At 41.8% G+C, this 15,659-nt stretch overlaps 2 protein-coding genes across 2 annotated transcripts in view; one reads left to right on the top strand and one right to left on the bottom strand.

Annotated features, from left to right (window-relative positions):
* Window positions 1-647: 647 nt before the first annotated feature.
* LOC148187278 (uncharacterized) overlaps window positions 648-15,659 on the top strand; it is a 158,443-nt gene continuing 143,431 nt past the window's right edge. The window contains exons 1-2 of the mRNA XM_088088007.1: window positions 648-738; window positions 895-1,174. Of these exons, the coding sequence (XP_087944133.1) occupies window positions 1,027-1,174 (148 nt within the window). The 5' untranslated portion in view covers window positions 648-738; window positions 895-1,026. The remainder of the gene's footprint in view (window positions 739-894; window positions 1,175-15,659) is intronic.
* The window catches only part of rtn4rl1a (reticulon 4 receptor-like 1a), a 98,900-nt gene continuing 93,754 nt past the window's right edge, over window positions 10,514-15,659 (bottom strand). The window contains exon 3 of the mRNA XM_042499209.2: window positions 10,514-14,132. Within this exon, the coding sequence (XP_042355143.1) occupies window positions 13,233-14,132 (900 nt within the window). The 3' untranslated portion in view covers window positions 10,514-13,232. The remainder of the gene's footprint in view (window positions 14,133-15,659) is intronic.

Below are 15,659 nucleotides of genomic sequence, written 5' to 3'. Positions count from 1 at the left end.
TAAATACCAAAATAAACATAATTCTAATCTGTTACTGACAAAAAAAAAAACAATTACTTATCAGGATGTTGGTGGTTTCAAAGGAGCAACAGCTGAATGCTTTTTTAGGTTAAAAGCTTATACAATAATACATTTGTTGCTGTGCATCTTGTTGTGGTGCAGGGATGTCTTCTCTCTGCCATACACCTTTTATGGACATTTTTCAGCTTTATTGCAATGGTGAAAGGCATTTGCCAGAAATCAAAAATAAGCAAAGGTTACATTACTTTGATGAGGTTATAGTTACATTACTTGCATTTTTTTTGACAGTGTAGCTAGTCATCTGTAACCTAATACTTTTCAAAGGTAACCTTCCCAACACTATTTGGCAAAACCATATCCGATTAGATGATAATGTAATTTGACAGGGACTACTGGACTGAATAATGAGAACTTTTACTTTAGATATTTTAAGTATATTTTATTACTAATGCGGGGAAAATGCGGGGAAAATGCAGAATATATAAATCTAGGGGGTTCAGCGTTTAGGAAGATTTATCCCCCTAATTTTTTGTTGAATTATTGCCGGATGTTACACACTCCTGCACAGCAGGTGGCGACATGCACCTTTAACGTTGTTATATCCCGCCAGTAAAACAAAAGAAGACGAAGGGCAGCAGGTGGCTAAATTTGACAGTAGTCGTTCCTCAGTGAAAATGAGTTGTCAGCTAAAAATTTCACCTTCAACAGCTTGTCCAGGTAAGAAATTGCTACTTTTGAGCACAAAGGCTGTGCACTGCTACATGTGACATGCTATACTTGCTGCAGCATATATCCAACGCACTCTTGCAATGAGGCGGTTTATTCAAAGCAGCTGAGCCATGTCTCCTTTTCTCCTCTCCTCTAATGCTCCAGCTGCTCCTGCTGCTCCTGCTGCTCTTGCCATGTGCAAACTCTGTGACAAACACCTGCTGGCTGCTACTACTGCTGAATGCAGCATTTTATAAAGAGGCTCACCTGCCAATAGTCCATTTATGTCCCTTCAGGATGGATTTGTGGAGGAAAAAAAAAACTTGTTTGGGTCCACGCCATGTTGCAGCTGCAACTCTCCTCTCCTTGAAGTTTGCCATATCATGTTGCCTGAAGCTGAAAGCACCGCCGAGATGCAGGCGAGTCACTGATTCACTCCACAAAGGTAAGCGCTGGTGCTAACATGCATGTCATGAGGGGATGTCTGGGATTTGTGCTGTCTCTGTTTGTGTGCTTGGCAATGTCACTGCTGGATGTTTCTTTGTTGCCCCAGTGTTGATTTGATTCCAGCTGACATGGTATTTTTTTTTTAACTAATTTTAGCTTAGGCCTACTTATTGTGGTACAATAAGTTGTCAAGAAAAAAAGTGGTCTTAAGTTATGTGCTGTATATTGGTGTCTGCTTGCTGCTACCTTCTGTCTCTGTACATTATCTGCACTGGTATTCATTATGACTTACTTTCTTATTTTGGCTTATTTCTCTAATTGCTTGGCTGGTGCCTTATGCTGCTTTCATACTGTTGATTTTCAAATGCTGAAATATGAACTTGTCTCCATGCAGTGATGGTCTGCTGCTTATCATTGTCTGATCCAAGCCATGAACTCGTGTTTAATTTTTAATGTGCTCACGCCAGAGAGTGAATAATTATGTGCAGTGGATGTGTCTTCGCCTGCTGCTGCAAATCAGGTGGATATCGGGGTTTGGATTATCCATATCACTGCACTAATTAGAATATGCCTTGCACTGGTTGGTGAGTTGCTCTTTGGGGGAATAACTGTATCTGGGCTCTGTATCTGATGTGGTCTTGAAGGAAAGTTTATCAGCACTGTGCGCACTCGGCTGAGCTGAGCTCAGAGTATGATGACATCAGAGCGTTGACATCAAATGTCAACTCTGTACATGTTCTGTATCTCTGTATGTTATACTCACAAAGCGTTCATGTCTGTGTTGTGATGCATTAAGCACCAGTTTTAAATGAATAGATCATTTTTGATGACTACCTTTCCAGAGTCAGCCAAATTTATTGATGCTTTTGTATGTAATTTGACACACATAACTTAAAGGTATAAAACATCAGCTCTCAGAAGTGAGGGAAACCTGTACTAAAGGAGCAGATTGTTTGATCTAGCGGCCACAATTGCACATTGCAACCGGCTGAAACTTCTTCCTGTGTGCCAAGCGTGAACTCTCAGTTAGGATTATTTAATTGCTCATTGTTCTAGAGCTGACTTATCTGCAGAGGTCGCCCCACAAAAACAAATGGGCCAGGTGATATAAAATCAGGTAAAAACACTGAATAAAGCAGTTTCACATTAAAAAAACAGTGTTTCTCCGCCGCTAGCCCAGCACCGTCTAATGTGTGCTCACCTTTTTTCTCTGATAATTTAAGATCCAGATCTTGGCCCTATCTGGAGGAGGTGTTTGGTTTGTCCATTCTGGGATACCATAGCAATCTTGCAATGCAATATTGTGGACTCGGTGGGCAAGGACCCGCTCCTTGTGTAGATATTAACGACTCATTCTAAGGTGACCAAGACATGACAATTCTTATTTTCAGCTTATTATACACTAAATTAAAGATACTTGTTATATTAAATCCCATTACTGCCATGTCCTCCTAAAATTTGGACATTTAATTATTCAATTCTAGCTTTACTAACAAAAGTAACTCAGTTTTTTTCTTTGCTTGCCACATGGCTGACCTCAAGTAGAAAAAGAGACTTTTATAAACCAAAACTGCTATCTCAGTTGGCAGTACTTGGCAGTCTTACTGCAAGTCCAGTTGGCCGTGAATGGGAAAGTTGACAGGCTTATAAATGTATAAATTACAGTAACACTTCCTACTTTTGAGAGGAATTCCTTGGCTATACAGGTACCCTCAAGCAGTTGAGCCAATCTAAGTTTCTCATACCCTCAAATTGAACGGTACAATGTAGTTAAAACCCTCATGTTGCCCCACTCTGAGTAAACAGGGAAGATGGTATAATACCAAACTGAACATACCAAAGAAAAGTGCAGTGTTGTGAAATAGTCACAGATCAAAATCAGTGCAGTGGGTGAGCTAAAGCATCTTAAAAACTAAAAGGAGAATGACTTTCTGCTGAAAAGCTGCAAATAATTAATAATATAGAGGGACTTCTGATGTAGGAATTAAGTTGGGACAGCATCTAGATGACAGGTGGAGGGCCAAAAGTGAGATGCTGTCTCCTCTAGGAAACCACCCAGCACAGCAGAGCACTGCCAAATAATAGATAGCACCCCATTAGCGGGGGAGTTCTGGGTGATGTTTCTAAGTTTTTTTTCTTCTTTTTTTTTTAGAAAAAGTAGGAAGAAAATACAGTTTTTCTTACCTCTCAGGGAGAGTTAGAGAATTTGGCAGCTCTCAGCTTAGAGTATATGGCATCACATTGAAGAGCACTCTGCAACTGTGGGGGTTCTTGGCATGATGCTGCTTTTCTTTTCACACCATAGTCTTAAAGTGAGCCGTCTACGTGGGTCACTGGACACCGACACTGATGCTCGACTGGTGCTTGGCCTGATTTGACTGTCAAGCATTTTCTGTAGAGGTCTAATCAACCAAACCAACTGAGAACACCTTTGTGGAAAGGCAGCAGACAGCTGAACTAAGGTCATTGTTGAGGCGGCCACGCACAGTCTCCTGTGGGCAGCCAGCGGGGGGAATCGGCAAAGCTGTGAGATATAACTGAATGTTCATGTGAAGCTGCTTCTTTTATACACGAGCCAAAATGTGTCCCCCTCCATGTACTCTCGTCAAACATTTCCTAAAACAATTAAAACCACTTACCACCACTGACAGACTGGAATATCTCAACAAGTACTGGATTCATTGCTATGCTGTTATTACTTACCTTTTTGTGCAGAAATTCAAAATTCGCTGAGGATAAATCCTAATGACTCTCACGATTCCTTGACTTTTCCTCTAGCGCTCTCATCAGGTCATAAAGTTGCAATTCATTTAATAGTTCGGCTTATGACCAAATATTTGCAAAATTAATGGCGTACCCATCAGCCTCAGCTATACCTTTGCCTTTGCTGTGTCTCTTCTGTACTTATACTTAGTATTTTCAGTGCATAACTGTGTTCACACTGACAACTATGGCACAGTGCAGTGCACTAGCCATGCGGTACTCATATCAGTCAAAAAGTTTGTGACTCACTGGATGCTTCCCACCCTCAGGGACTGCCATCTTCTCTATGTAGTGCAAGGGGAGGGACCACAAAACTTGGCTGGTATAAAATGATGCGGTTCTTTTATCATTGGGCCCATAGAAAAACGCACAAGAGAAACAGCTGAGCGGCTAACTTGCGGTTTAGCCCTCTGCTAACTTAAACCTCGATAAAATGATTTAATCATGAAGCTCTTGAGGAATTTTAAAATGTTGTTCGACTGAATGGCTCAAATCCTGATGGTGAAACGACTTACTTTGGCGAGAGTCTATGGAAAAAGCCTTTTGGGGCCACCACATGATGGACCTGGAAATGATGAAATTACATGATTTGGCCACTATGTTAAATTGGCTTTAAAATCTGGCTCCCTTCCCGGGGGCCTGCTAATGCTCGGCTCCGTAATGCAATCTACAATTAAAAACAAGACGACGAAGAAGCGGTTAAATGGTGCAGCCATCCTTCCTGATAAGTGAACAGCAGCCCTGTTCAATTTGAGACAACATTATCCTGTCAAAAGTACAAGTTGTACTACATACAAGTGTCCTAACAGAAGAATCCAAATAGAGACATAGCATTTGTGTCTAGTGCTCAATAACAAGTGTTAGCATGCTAGCATAAGCAAACATTACCTGCTAAATGACACTTGCATGTTGCTGTGGTATTGTCATCCTGAGCATAAGAGGATGCTGATGTTAGCATGCAGCTCAACAGAAAGTGAAGTCTCACAGAGCTGCTAGTGTAGCTGTTGACTCTTGTTAAGGTATGTTTGGTTTAAGATCTATTTTGGCCAGTGCTGTTTTGCTCTTTGCAGTATTTGCAATATTTGCCATTTAAGCCCAAGTACTTTTATTCAGCTGTGGTTCGTCAGTGTTATCCAGCTCACAGATGAGAACCAGCATGGCAACAATAACGCCTGAATACTGTCACTTCCCTACAGATGTGTTTCAATCGATTTGTTTGATCTGTTTCGAGGTTATTTGTTTGGCTGAGGGAACAGTGCATTAAAAATGTAGTCAGAAATCCAAATATTGTTTCTGACACAACACAGGGTGCCGTGTTACAGTGCAGATACAGAGACTTTCACTTATTTAAAACATTAATCCAGGATGATGAAACATTTAATAAAGCTGCAGCAAGACTCTAAAACTGATGAAAACACACTGACACGTTTTATTCAGCGTGCATACACAACAGATGATGAAGACATCAGCTGCATATTCAAATGCCATTTCTCAGATTTCCTTGAGTAAGACTGTGCTGCTAAAAGGTTGAAAATGTTTCCAACTGTTCCCCTTTTTGTTCATGGTGCACATGAACTTTTGTTACCCTTTAAAAAGATGTAGAGGTATTGAATAATGGAACCACTCAGTATGGTTGGTTTAGACTAAGATGGAGTAAAAGGAGCTGTCAATAAATGTGAAAGTGCGAGTGAATGTGATGTAAGTTTTGACTTGAAACAGACGGGCATTCGGGTTTTTTTTCAGATCCAACCTCAAATAAGGCCCCACACTTTGACCTTTATCCTAATTAGACTCAGATATGTGCCTGTAGTGAGTATAATGAAGCCTGATGGAGTTATGGTACTGAAAAGCCGGCTGGTGTTAAATGGTGTTCATAGGAGGGGTTCTGTAAGGCATGTTAGTTGGTGCATGGTAGACGCCATGCGCTTGGATGGCGATGGCAACAAAAATCAAATCATGTAGTGGGAATATTTTGCTCCTGAGCGAGAGAGAGATATGGAGTGAACAAAGGACAAATGGTGTATGCATCAGTTTGTTGGAAACATCATACATTTGCATTTCACTGAAGGTGTCTCCCATTTCTTAGCTTTCTGCTTGTTTCACAAAATCTCCCACTGTTCTTTCTAGCACTGCTTTATTTCTCTTTTCACTCTCCCTTGCTCTTTTCTGCTTTTCTATTGCTGAGACTCAACTCTTCGGGGATTCACACAGAGAAATCAATTTTGCTTGGCCTCTTTGCCTTTGGAAGGGAACATAGGCATATATAAATATTCACATGCGGCTATTTCAGATCCTCAGCTTAGGGACTGAACTAGTGGATGAGCTGTTCTTCTGTTTGATCATGAAGCCTGTATACATGTCTCTATGGAAGACTTCTCTCTTTCCCTGTGCGTCCCTCTTTTTCCTCACTACCTTGTTTTCTCCCTAAAATCCTCCCTTCCTTAACTTCTCACATTGCACTGATCGTCCTTAACAACATTATTTTTTCTCTTTTGCTTCTTATCACTTCCCCTTCTTTCTTTTTCCTGTTCCTTTCATTCCTCTTTTTCTTCTTTGCTTCTTTTCCTTCCCTCACTCTTTTGCCCTTTCTTTTTCCTTCTCTCCTCACTTATCTTCTCCTCTTTGTCCTTAACTTTTTCCTCACAGCTGTCTACTATTTTAACTTTCTGCAATCTTTCTTCCTTTTATCATTACTTTGTCTCTCCTCTTCCTTAATGAGATCCTCCCTTGCTTCGTCATTCTCTTTATTCTTGTATCTTTAATGTTGCTTCCTTCTAATGCTTTTTTTATTGAAAGATGTTCTGATACAAATTTTTTTCTACCAAATACCAATTTGGATTTGTGAACTTGCATATCGGTCAACATCGAGTACCAATCCAATGCCATTGTGTTAAAACATTTTTTGTCTGGCTGTGTACTGCTAAGGACTCTTTTATACTCCCTTTACAAGCAGAAATAGATACATCCATTTCAAACATTGTGAATGTCACTTCCCTCATACTTCAATGCGGCCTTTGTTTTGGCATAAATACAGCCACTAGAGGGCAGAGTCAAAAGTTTCAGACAACATCAAATGAGGCGACAGTGGAGGAGGTTGTAGTAATGTACCTTTTAACAGAGGCAGCAGTGTGGTCCGTGTGGCTATTAAATACATTACCCCCAGCAGACGGGGAATTCTCTTCACTGAATTACCGATTCGTTCCTTTCTGCCATTTTACAAAATGTCTTCCTAATCTCATTTGGTTGTATCTCTCTTGAACTACGCCACACTGTCCCCACGATTTCCAGTGGCATTGCACCCTTTTGTCTGTAGGCTTTCAGGAAGATGCACAAATACAGATGAAATGAGCCTTATGCTGTGTTCATGTGTTCAGGACTTTTCCACTTGGAAAATTCAAATGAATGGCCTCTCGTGTCGCAAAAACAACTCTGAGACTTGGGAAAAATGTTTTAACATGAGTTGTTGACTTGAAGTCGTTAATGCTTACACATGATGGGAAAAGGTCAAGATTAAGAAATTTTGTTTTTACTGATTCATAAAATATTAATCTTTGATTACATGTTAAGTGTAATATGGTATTAATGTTAACTGCTGTCCATATAGAGTGACCAAGATTGGTTAGAAGCTTTTTTTTTCTTTTTAGCATAAAGCCTAATAAGTAAGGAAAAGCTATATTTAAGCTATGTTTTAGTGGTTTTAGGGAATGTTGGTTCAGCAACAAGGGATAAAATCAGTTATATTAAACTTCAAACTGTTCTCAGCGTGCTCTTAGCCTTAAAATGCAACCTTTCGTCTTTGTATCTTCCATGTTGTTCCCACTGTACAAATTCAAAGCACACAAACACAACAAAGCTGGAAGAATGACTTCTCAGCTTGGAAACTCCTGTATGGATTGAGAATGATAGCTGTCAATATTGTATGGTACGGCTCGGAATAAATCTAATGTAAAACATGAACAAGTACACACTGAATGCCATAGAACTTTCCTTTATTATCTATCTAATTTAACAATTTGCAAACTGGCGGTGTTGTGTGCTGCTCTAAAGGCCCTGACACACCAAGGCGACGGTTGGCCGATGCTCAGTGTTGGGCCGTTGGTGAGCGTCTGTTGCTCTGGTCGCTGCTGTAGGTCCTGCACCATTTGCCCATTTTTCCCAACAACTCATTGTGTTGAATCAGCTGCAGTGGAGCCTGTGGAAGAATGAAATCACTCAAATTGGCAGTTGAGCTCAGCGCATGAGAAGAGAAACAGAGGTGATGAAAAGCAAAAAACAAAGTCACGAGGGAGTGAGGTCGAAACATCTTGAGCCATAGAGCTTTTTAGCAGAAATGTTTCTTGATGGTTTATGGTATTGTTTGCTAGCGCATGGTAAATATAATTTGTTTTTTCAGCATTCTATTCATATGCTAATGTGCTCACTGTCTAACCAGCGTCATGACAGTCTTGCAGTTTTCCTTTTTGAATAACGATTACAGACTCTCGCCGTCTGCTGGTATTGACAGTTATATCCTCTCACACAGGCGCGGAACATAAGTGCTTGATGGCCGTTGGTTGTTGTCTTTGCAGTGTGTTCATGTAAGAGCTGCCCCTTGAAAGTCAGAGATATGAATCATCAGTCTGAGACCCCTCAGTCGACTGATATGGCTTCAAATCAAGCAGTTGCTTTTTATTTTGTTTTGGTTTTTTTTACTAGTCAGCGTGCTGTGCAGTGTGCCTCTGGGGATGTTTTTGTCCCCAGATTGTTGGAGTGGAGTTAGTGCTCTTGACTTTCACAGCACTCTACAGTAAAGGTTTGGTAAAATATCGTTGCACACTGCCGATCCACCATTAGTGCCCTTACCTTGTTTACTATATTTAGGGAATGCTGCTGTCACACTGAACGTCCCACTGAGCCCTGTTAAAACTTTATTAAAATTTTTTTTTTTTTAAAAATCGATGACTATTCGCCTTTAACGGCCAAATCTGATTTGACTGCCAATAATTCCAGTTCATGTGCAACTTTTTGGCCAAGACAGAAGTGATGTGAAGCAACACAGTTGTCGGCCGTCATCGCTGCTGATTCTCTGATGTTGGTTTGGTGTGCCTGGTCATAGTTTTCTGTCGGCTGCACGGTGGAACTTGCTGTGTAGGCTTCTGTTTTAGAGCTGCAGCCAAAACTGATGCTCTGCTGTCATCCAGTGTGAAACTGCTTTGAACATCAGAAATATTGGTGGTATATTAGGTGCTATCAAATTGGTGAATAGACTTGCGTACTCACTGATACCCGGTTTTACATTTTAGGCATTTCTAATAATGGCATCGCACAATAACTGTATCTTTGTCTTTGCTTGTTTTTTGTCTCTCTGTCCTTCATTCATCTTTCCTGCCTCAACCGCACAGGTCATTTTAAGTCCCTTCATAATTGATGGGTCTTTATCTGAGTGTTTTAGATTCATATTTCATATTTTGCTGTAAGCCTACTGAGACCAAAGCTCTGCGCTCTGATTTAAACACTGCTCTTCATCACACGTGGTGTCTCTTGACATGGCTGAACACATGTAAACTGCAGCCGGGGCTTTGTTTGGGACACATGCTGTGACTGACCGAGCACAAGTCAGAGCTGATGCTGCAGCCACCCATAGTATGCCCACTTCCTCTCCCCTGGCTGCTGGTCTGTTTGCTTCTGATAACTACTTCATGGATTTCTTTTGCAGATATCTCTACCCCTCTGCCTTTAAATCCTTTCGCTCTACTCTCTCTCTCTCTCTCTCTCTCTCTCTCTCTCTCTCTCTCTCTCTCTCTCGCTCTCTCTCTCTCTCTCTCTCTCTCTCTCTCTCTCTCTCTCTCTCTCCCTCCCAATTGTCAGCTTTGTTTTACAAACAGAGCAGTGATACTGTCTCTCAGAGGCACACCTCTTCCCCTGCCCGAGCCGGCTGTCAGGCTGGATCTGCCGTGACAGTGGGCATACTTTGTACACCGGAGGTACGCACACGCACACGCACACGCACACGCACACGCACACGCACACGCACGCACACACACACACACACACACACACACACTACACAAACACACAAATTCAGAGCCATGTGCAAAAGCACATGAATGAATGTGAACACTGTGCAAAGGATCAAAGTAGACGTAGCACATGCACACGCTCCTTTTGACCTCACCTTGGCCTGACACAAGACACCTCCCTCACACCCTCACAGCTAATACAGCTGGACAGGTGTGCGTGTGTGCGTGTGCGTGCGTGTTCTTACACTCATTCTGATGCATATTTTATACGAGGCTGCTGAGTGTATGAGTGAAAGTAGGGCATGAAGGAGGCCAAAATATATCCTGGTTAAATGTGGGTGTGTTTCTCTCCCAGCAGTGGATGAATGTGCATACTTATTCCATTACCTTTTTTTTTTTTTTTTTAAAAAAAACCAAAACTTTTTACCATTTTCTTTTCTTTCACTGCCTTATCATTCAGCCTCAGGGCTCATTTCGGAGGTCTGTCTATTAGCCACACACACACATACGCACACCGACAGATGTGCACATGCACTTACAAAAGGGAGGCAAACAAACACAGACCACCTCAGCCATTTGAGGACACTTTCTGTTTAATGTTATTTATAAACAGCTTTTGAGTCTGGCATTGTTTGATAACCACATACAAAACATTTGGGTTGCATAAAGGAAGAGAGGAGAGGAACAGAATAAGGAGATAGAGGGGGGGAAGGAGGGAGCAACGAGGGTGGAAGAGAGAGTAGCGGAGAAGGTGGAGAGGGAGGATGAGAAAAAGCAGACAGGAAGGGAGGTAGGGAAGGAGGGAGGAGAGGAGAAGGAGGGAGGGAAAGATAGAGGAAAGAATAGGAAGATAGAAAAGAATAGGAGGAGCAGGAGGGGGGAGTGCAGTGCACCGTTTATCTTGAATGAGTCAGCAAAACAAAAAAAGACAGAACTCAAAAAACAGAAATGATGATAATAATCATAGTAAATAAAAAATAAACTTCCAGCCCCTAGCTCCCTGTTTATTTTTTTAGGGAACTACGGAGACACAACGGAGAGTTTCTCTTTTTTTTTTTCTTTTCTTTTTTTTTTTTTTTTACAAAAAGTCATCCTCACAGGAATAAACAGACACAATTTACATCACCTCTGGGTTCACAGCAGCACAAACAAGTTCACCAGAAGGGGGTCTCTAATCCTACATGTCAGGAGAATGACACCAGTGACAGGCTTCTGTTCGTCCCCAACATTTAGATAGATAGACACGAAAAGGTGGGGCTGAGCAGGAAACACGCACAAGCAAGGGTACAAATGTGACCCTTGCTTTTTGATTCCCATCCAAACCACACATTTTTAGGTCGCCAGCAAACCATACTGATAATTTATTGTGCTTTTTCTCAGCATGTCATGTTTTTTTTAGATTTTTTTTACTATAGGTCATCCTTTGCATACAAGGGCAGCTCCTTCTTAAAATAGATTTTGTAACTTTGTAATGCTATAAGAAATAAACTCTTTTAGCATTGCTGGGTAGTGAATGTACCCGGGTGGCCCCTGTGGATCAGTACAGGTTTTGTCTCCTGTAGTTGAGCACTTGAGACTGAGTGACTCCGAAGTAGTTCAGGTCGAAAGTCAAAACCTATGGTGCTCTGCTGAGGGATTTGAAAGCCCCGGACTGACAGGGGTTAGCAGTTTGCAGTGGGACAGGAAGGCCGTGAAGGTGATTGGGCTTCGATAGGGGTGTGTGTGCTTGAACCAGTCGAGTTCATGCAGGGGCATCGTTACCCACAGTCCTCTCTGTGCTTGTCATTTCCCGAAGAAGAACCCACAGCCTCAGAAAGTAGCCGTCTTCCCCGGACGTAGCAGCATTAATATCCAACTCTCCGATCAGGGCTTACACATCGTAAAGTCCGTCTGTTTTGGAGCACACGGAATACACCAAAGAGGACAAGGACAGAAATTCAGTAGAAGTTTGTCAGTCCCTTTGCCCTCTGGTGATCATCACAGAACCAAATTAGTTTCCACTTTAAGCAGTTGATTAGACAAATGCAGGATCTGTATTGTGGTGTTGTGGTGGTCTTCAGCACTCCTCCCTGATTGTAGGGCCTTTTTTTCCCAAGCATTAAACACTCCTGGGACTATTTGGATTAAATCTTCTCTGCTTGAAGAATGCATTTTTCCTCATTTTCCTCCTCAGCATTACAGAGGAAAGTTTCTGGGAGTTTTTGTGAGCCAGGCCTGGGTCTCAGCTTTTCCTTGGCCTGCATGGGCTCGTTGAGGCCTCAGTTTTGTAGCCAATTAGGTCGAAGAGTGAAAGAAACCATTCCTTACATCTATACGTTGTCTTATTGGCCACTGGCTCTCATTAGGCACTCTTATCTAGTGTCGTTCTACCCGCATGGCTTTAGTTTTTTTTGTTTTTTTTTAAGTAGACACACACTCAAACAAACAGTGACAGACATCCATTCACTCGCTCTTTTACACTGACTGTGACCGTTTGGCTCTTACAATGAAATGTTTGTTCTGAATGGCTTTTAAGTTGCTGAGGACAATGTAGACCTTTGAAGAGGACTAGTTTGAAGGACTGTCAGTTACATCGATGAGTCACAACTCCGGTGGTATTCTTAAAAAAAAATCCACTAAAATGATACCAATGTGCATTAAAGTGGATCCACCCTGCTGTGAGACATGAGAGTAAAACCACTTTATTGGTAGATATATTGTGATTAATAATTGCTGCTATTACTCCGCAATGAATCACTTTACTGCCACTTGTGTCTGCAGTCTTTGATTTCTGGATCATAAGGTGCTGTTGACTGAGCAGTGTGACAGTTATGAATGACCGTCTTTGTCTCAGCGTGAGTGACAGATGGCGGGTGCACTGACAGAGCAGTATTGTGTCAAGAGGGCAAAACTTGAACAGTTTTGATCCTTACTGTGTGTTCTTCTTGCGATTACGTGAGTAAATCATCGGCTCATTTTATGTGGCTGTACAGTTTTTATAAGTATATGAGTTCAGTGAAGCTATCGATGCCACACAGAGACAGATGTAAAGTTTTCCTGATGTTCCCTTGGTGACATCATCAACGGGCTTAATTATTTTCCCTGACTTCCATGTTTTTGATTATGACTTGTAAAGATTCCTGCCTTAATATCGCAGGGATACTTTGACAGTAGATATTTTATAATGTTCTTTATACACAGTCATGTACACACACAGTTATGCACACATGCCTCATTTGAAGAGCCAGGGCAGGGTAGTTCAGGAGAGTGAATCATAAGGTTGCATCACCAGCACAAAAGTGTCCGTTTCCTGCCTCAGCGTAGGATGACAGAGATGAGTGACAGCAGCAGAGCTGAGGGTAAACAGAAAAAATAATCTGCAAAGTGTGACCCCGCTCTGTTATTGGCTCTCTGGACCCCACTTGGTGGGCCGACAGAAGTTCTGGGGATGCACTTGTTCTTCCTCCGTGCAGTTCCAGACAGGTCATATTTCCCTCCATCTGGAGTATAGTCTTTCTCACTCCCTTCCCGTAGTACCTGCACCTCATTGAGCCCCCCTTTTGCCTTGCGGCCCCGGCGGGTGCAGTTTCTGCGGCCTCCCTTAGGTGGCCGAGGCAGGGGCGAGGGTGAAGGCAAGCTGTACTGGTCCCCGTGGGGCAAGTATGGCCGCTGATGGTGGTTGTGATGGTTTCTGTGACGATTCAGGTGGTTCAAAGACTCTCCATGCTCCATCTCCCCACCTGGGGCACCATGTGCCTGACCCTCGCTTGACAGGCAACTGGGCAGCTCCTCTTTCTTCAGCGTTTTCAGGTCCCTTTGCGCCAGCTCTGGTGGTGAAACACATATTAGAGAGGAGGTTGAGCCTCTGAACCTCCGCAGCCAATCCCAGAGTGACAGGGCCTTGCAGTCGCATTCCCAGGGGTTGTCGTTAAGTCGAAGGTACTCCAGGGCCGGCAGAAGAGTCAAGCTGGATCCGGAAAGCTCAGTCAGGGAGTTATTAAACAGGTACAGGGTGGTGAGGCGCCGCAGGTCATGGAAAGCCTGGCGGTCAACCCACTGGATTCGATTCTGGTGGAGAAGAAGGCGGTCTAAGACCCCCAGACCACGGAAAGTGTTCTGGCGAAGGCTCCATAGTTTATTGCCATGCAGGAAGAGATGACTGAGGTTCAGAAGGTCGATGAACAGATCATCCTCCAGGAATTCCAACTGGTTGTCCTGCCAGGATGTAGGGGGGAGGCAGAAAGGAAGAAAAAGAAGCTTAAAATGTGATGCATCGGACTGAACATTCCTTTGACAGTGTATGGGTAACTTTACATTCATTTGCTGTATGGTTATTGGTAAAATCTAGAGATGCACCATTTGATCAGCTGGTGACTGGAAGCAGACAGTAACAGCTTGATCAGCTATGACTGGTCAGTCTCAGATATAGCTGATCCGGTGTTTATCAAATTTGCATGTATGTGCTGAATGATGGTTCACATTGCAAACAACAGTACAGACAGTAACTGACTATTGTCAAAGCTGCTGCAAACCCTCTTATCAAAAGTTAGAATTCATTTAGATGCATGCTGCACATAATCAGAAAACAACTGTTTTAAGCTAACTACCAGACTGGAAAACAAAACTCATGGATTTGAAAGTGTAGCATCGCAAAGCCATGACAAATTTAATGTAAGTGGATGGAAGATATTGAAACGCTACAATAGGAGGTATGACTTATATTACTACAGCTTTCACTTTACCGTTGATGTACATAGCTGAAAGTGTCACATAAAAAAGTTAACCTATTTTGCTTGTTATTGTGGTTAGCTATCTTACCAAGTAGATTTGGTAGTTTATTTCATAGCAGCAAGACATTTTATGATGTTAATAATGATTTCAATAATGATTCAAATGAAAATAAAATGGTAACATTGCTTGAACTGAAAGGCAATTGTCAATCAAGAGCAATCTAATGATGGCCCTGGTAAATGGTTTGAGCAGCCAGATGAGCCTATTTTGAACTAGGTTTTTTTTTTATAGTTATAAACATTAATTTTCACTTAGATTTTTGTGCATGCTTTTAATCAGACACTCATCTTTGATATCGTGCACAATTACTATTTCAAGTCTCTTGACTTGAGTGAATTTAAAGAAAGGTTCCCAATATGTTTCAATTGCTGCCATATTATAGTCCTTAGAAAGAGAGAAAATCAGAATTGGCCGAAATCTAAATCAGCTGGTCCGAATTTTAAAATAACAGAAATTGGAATCGGCCAAGAAAATTGCAATTGGTGCATCTCTAGAAAAAACAATTTTATCACTTGTTACAATGATTTCAGCAGGAGCACGCCCTTGTGCAGGCCATTTCCGGCATCCCCATAGAATTCAATAATATCAGTATTACATACAAATATTATACAACACAAAGCTAAAATTAAGAACAGGAAATATCTGGACTTGTGCAAGGAATTCAAAGTCGGTATTATTTTTTGATGCCAGATGTTTGAATAGTCAGTGATCTGAACAGATTCCAGAGAGCAGTTGCTAAAAGAAGTGGTGAGCAGTGTAAAAGGGGTCAGAAAGGTTTTTTCCTTGCTCTTTGAGTCGTGCATTTTTAGGTTGAGGACTGTGTTAAAAGATGGAGGCCATCATGGATGACTTACTCACAGAGAGCTATGGTTTTCTGTACATTTGACAAGTTTTTATAGATGACATAAGGAAGCTGTCAGACCATGCACTCAGCATCAATATGACTTGATT

This window comes from Plectropomus leopardus, chromosome 15 (genome assembly GCF_026936395.1).
Source record: "Plectropomus leopardus strain MGB_pleo_1.0 chromosome 15, ASM2693639v1, whole genome shotgun sequence".
NCBI classification, from domain to species: Eukaryota; Metazoa; Chordata; class Actinopteri; order Perciformes; family Serranidae; genus Plectropomus; species Plectropomus leopardus.
The sequence above is the reverse complement of the archived record's forward strand: the minus strand, read 5'-3'. Positions and strand labels throughout refer to the sequence as shown.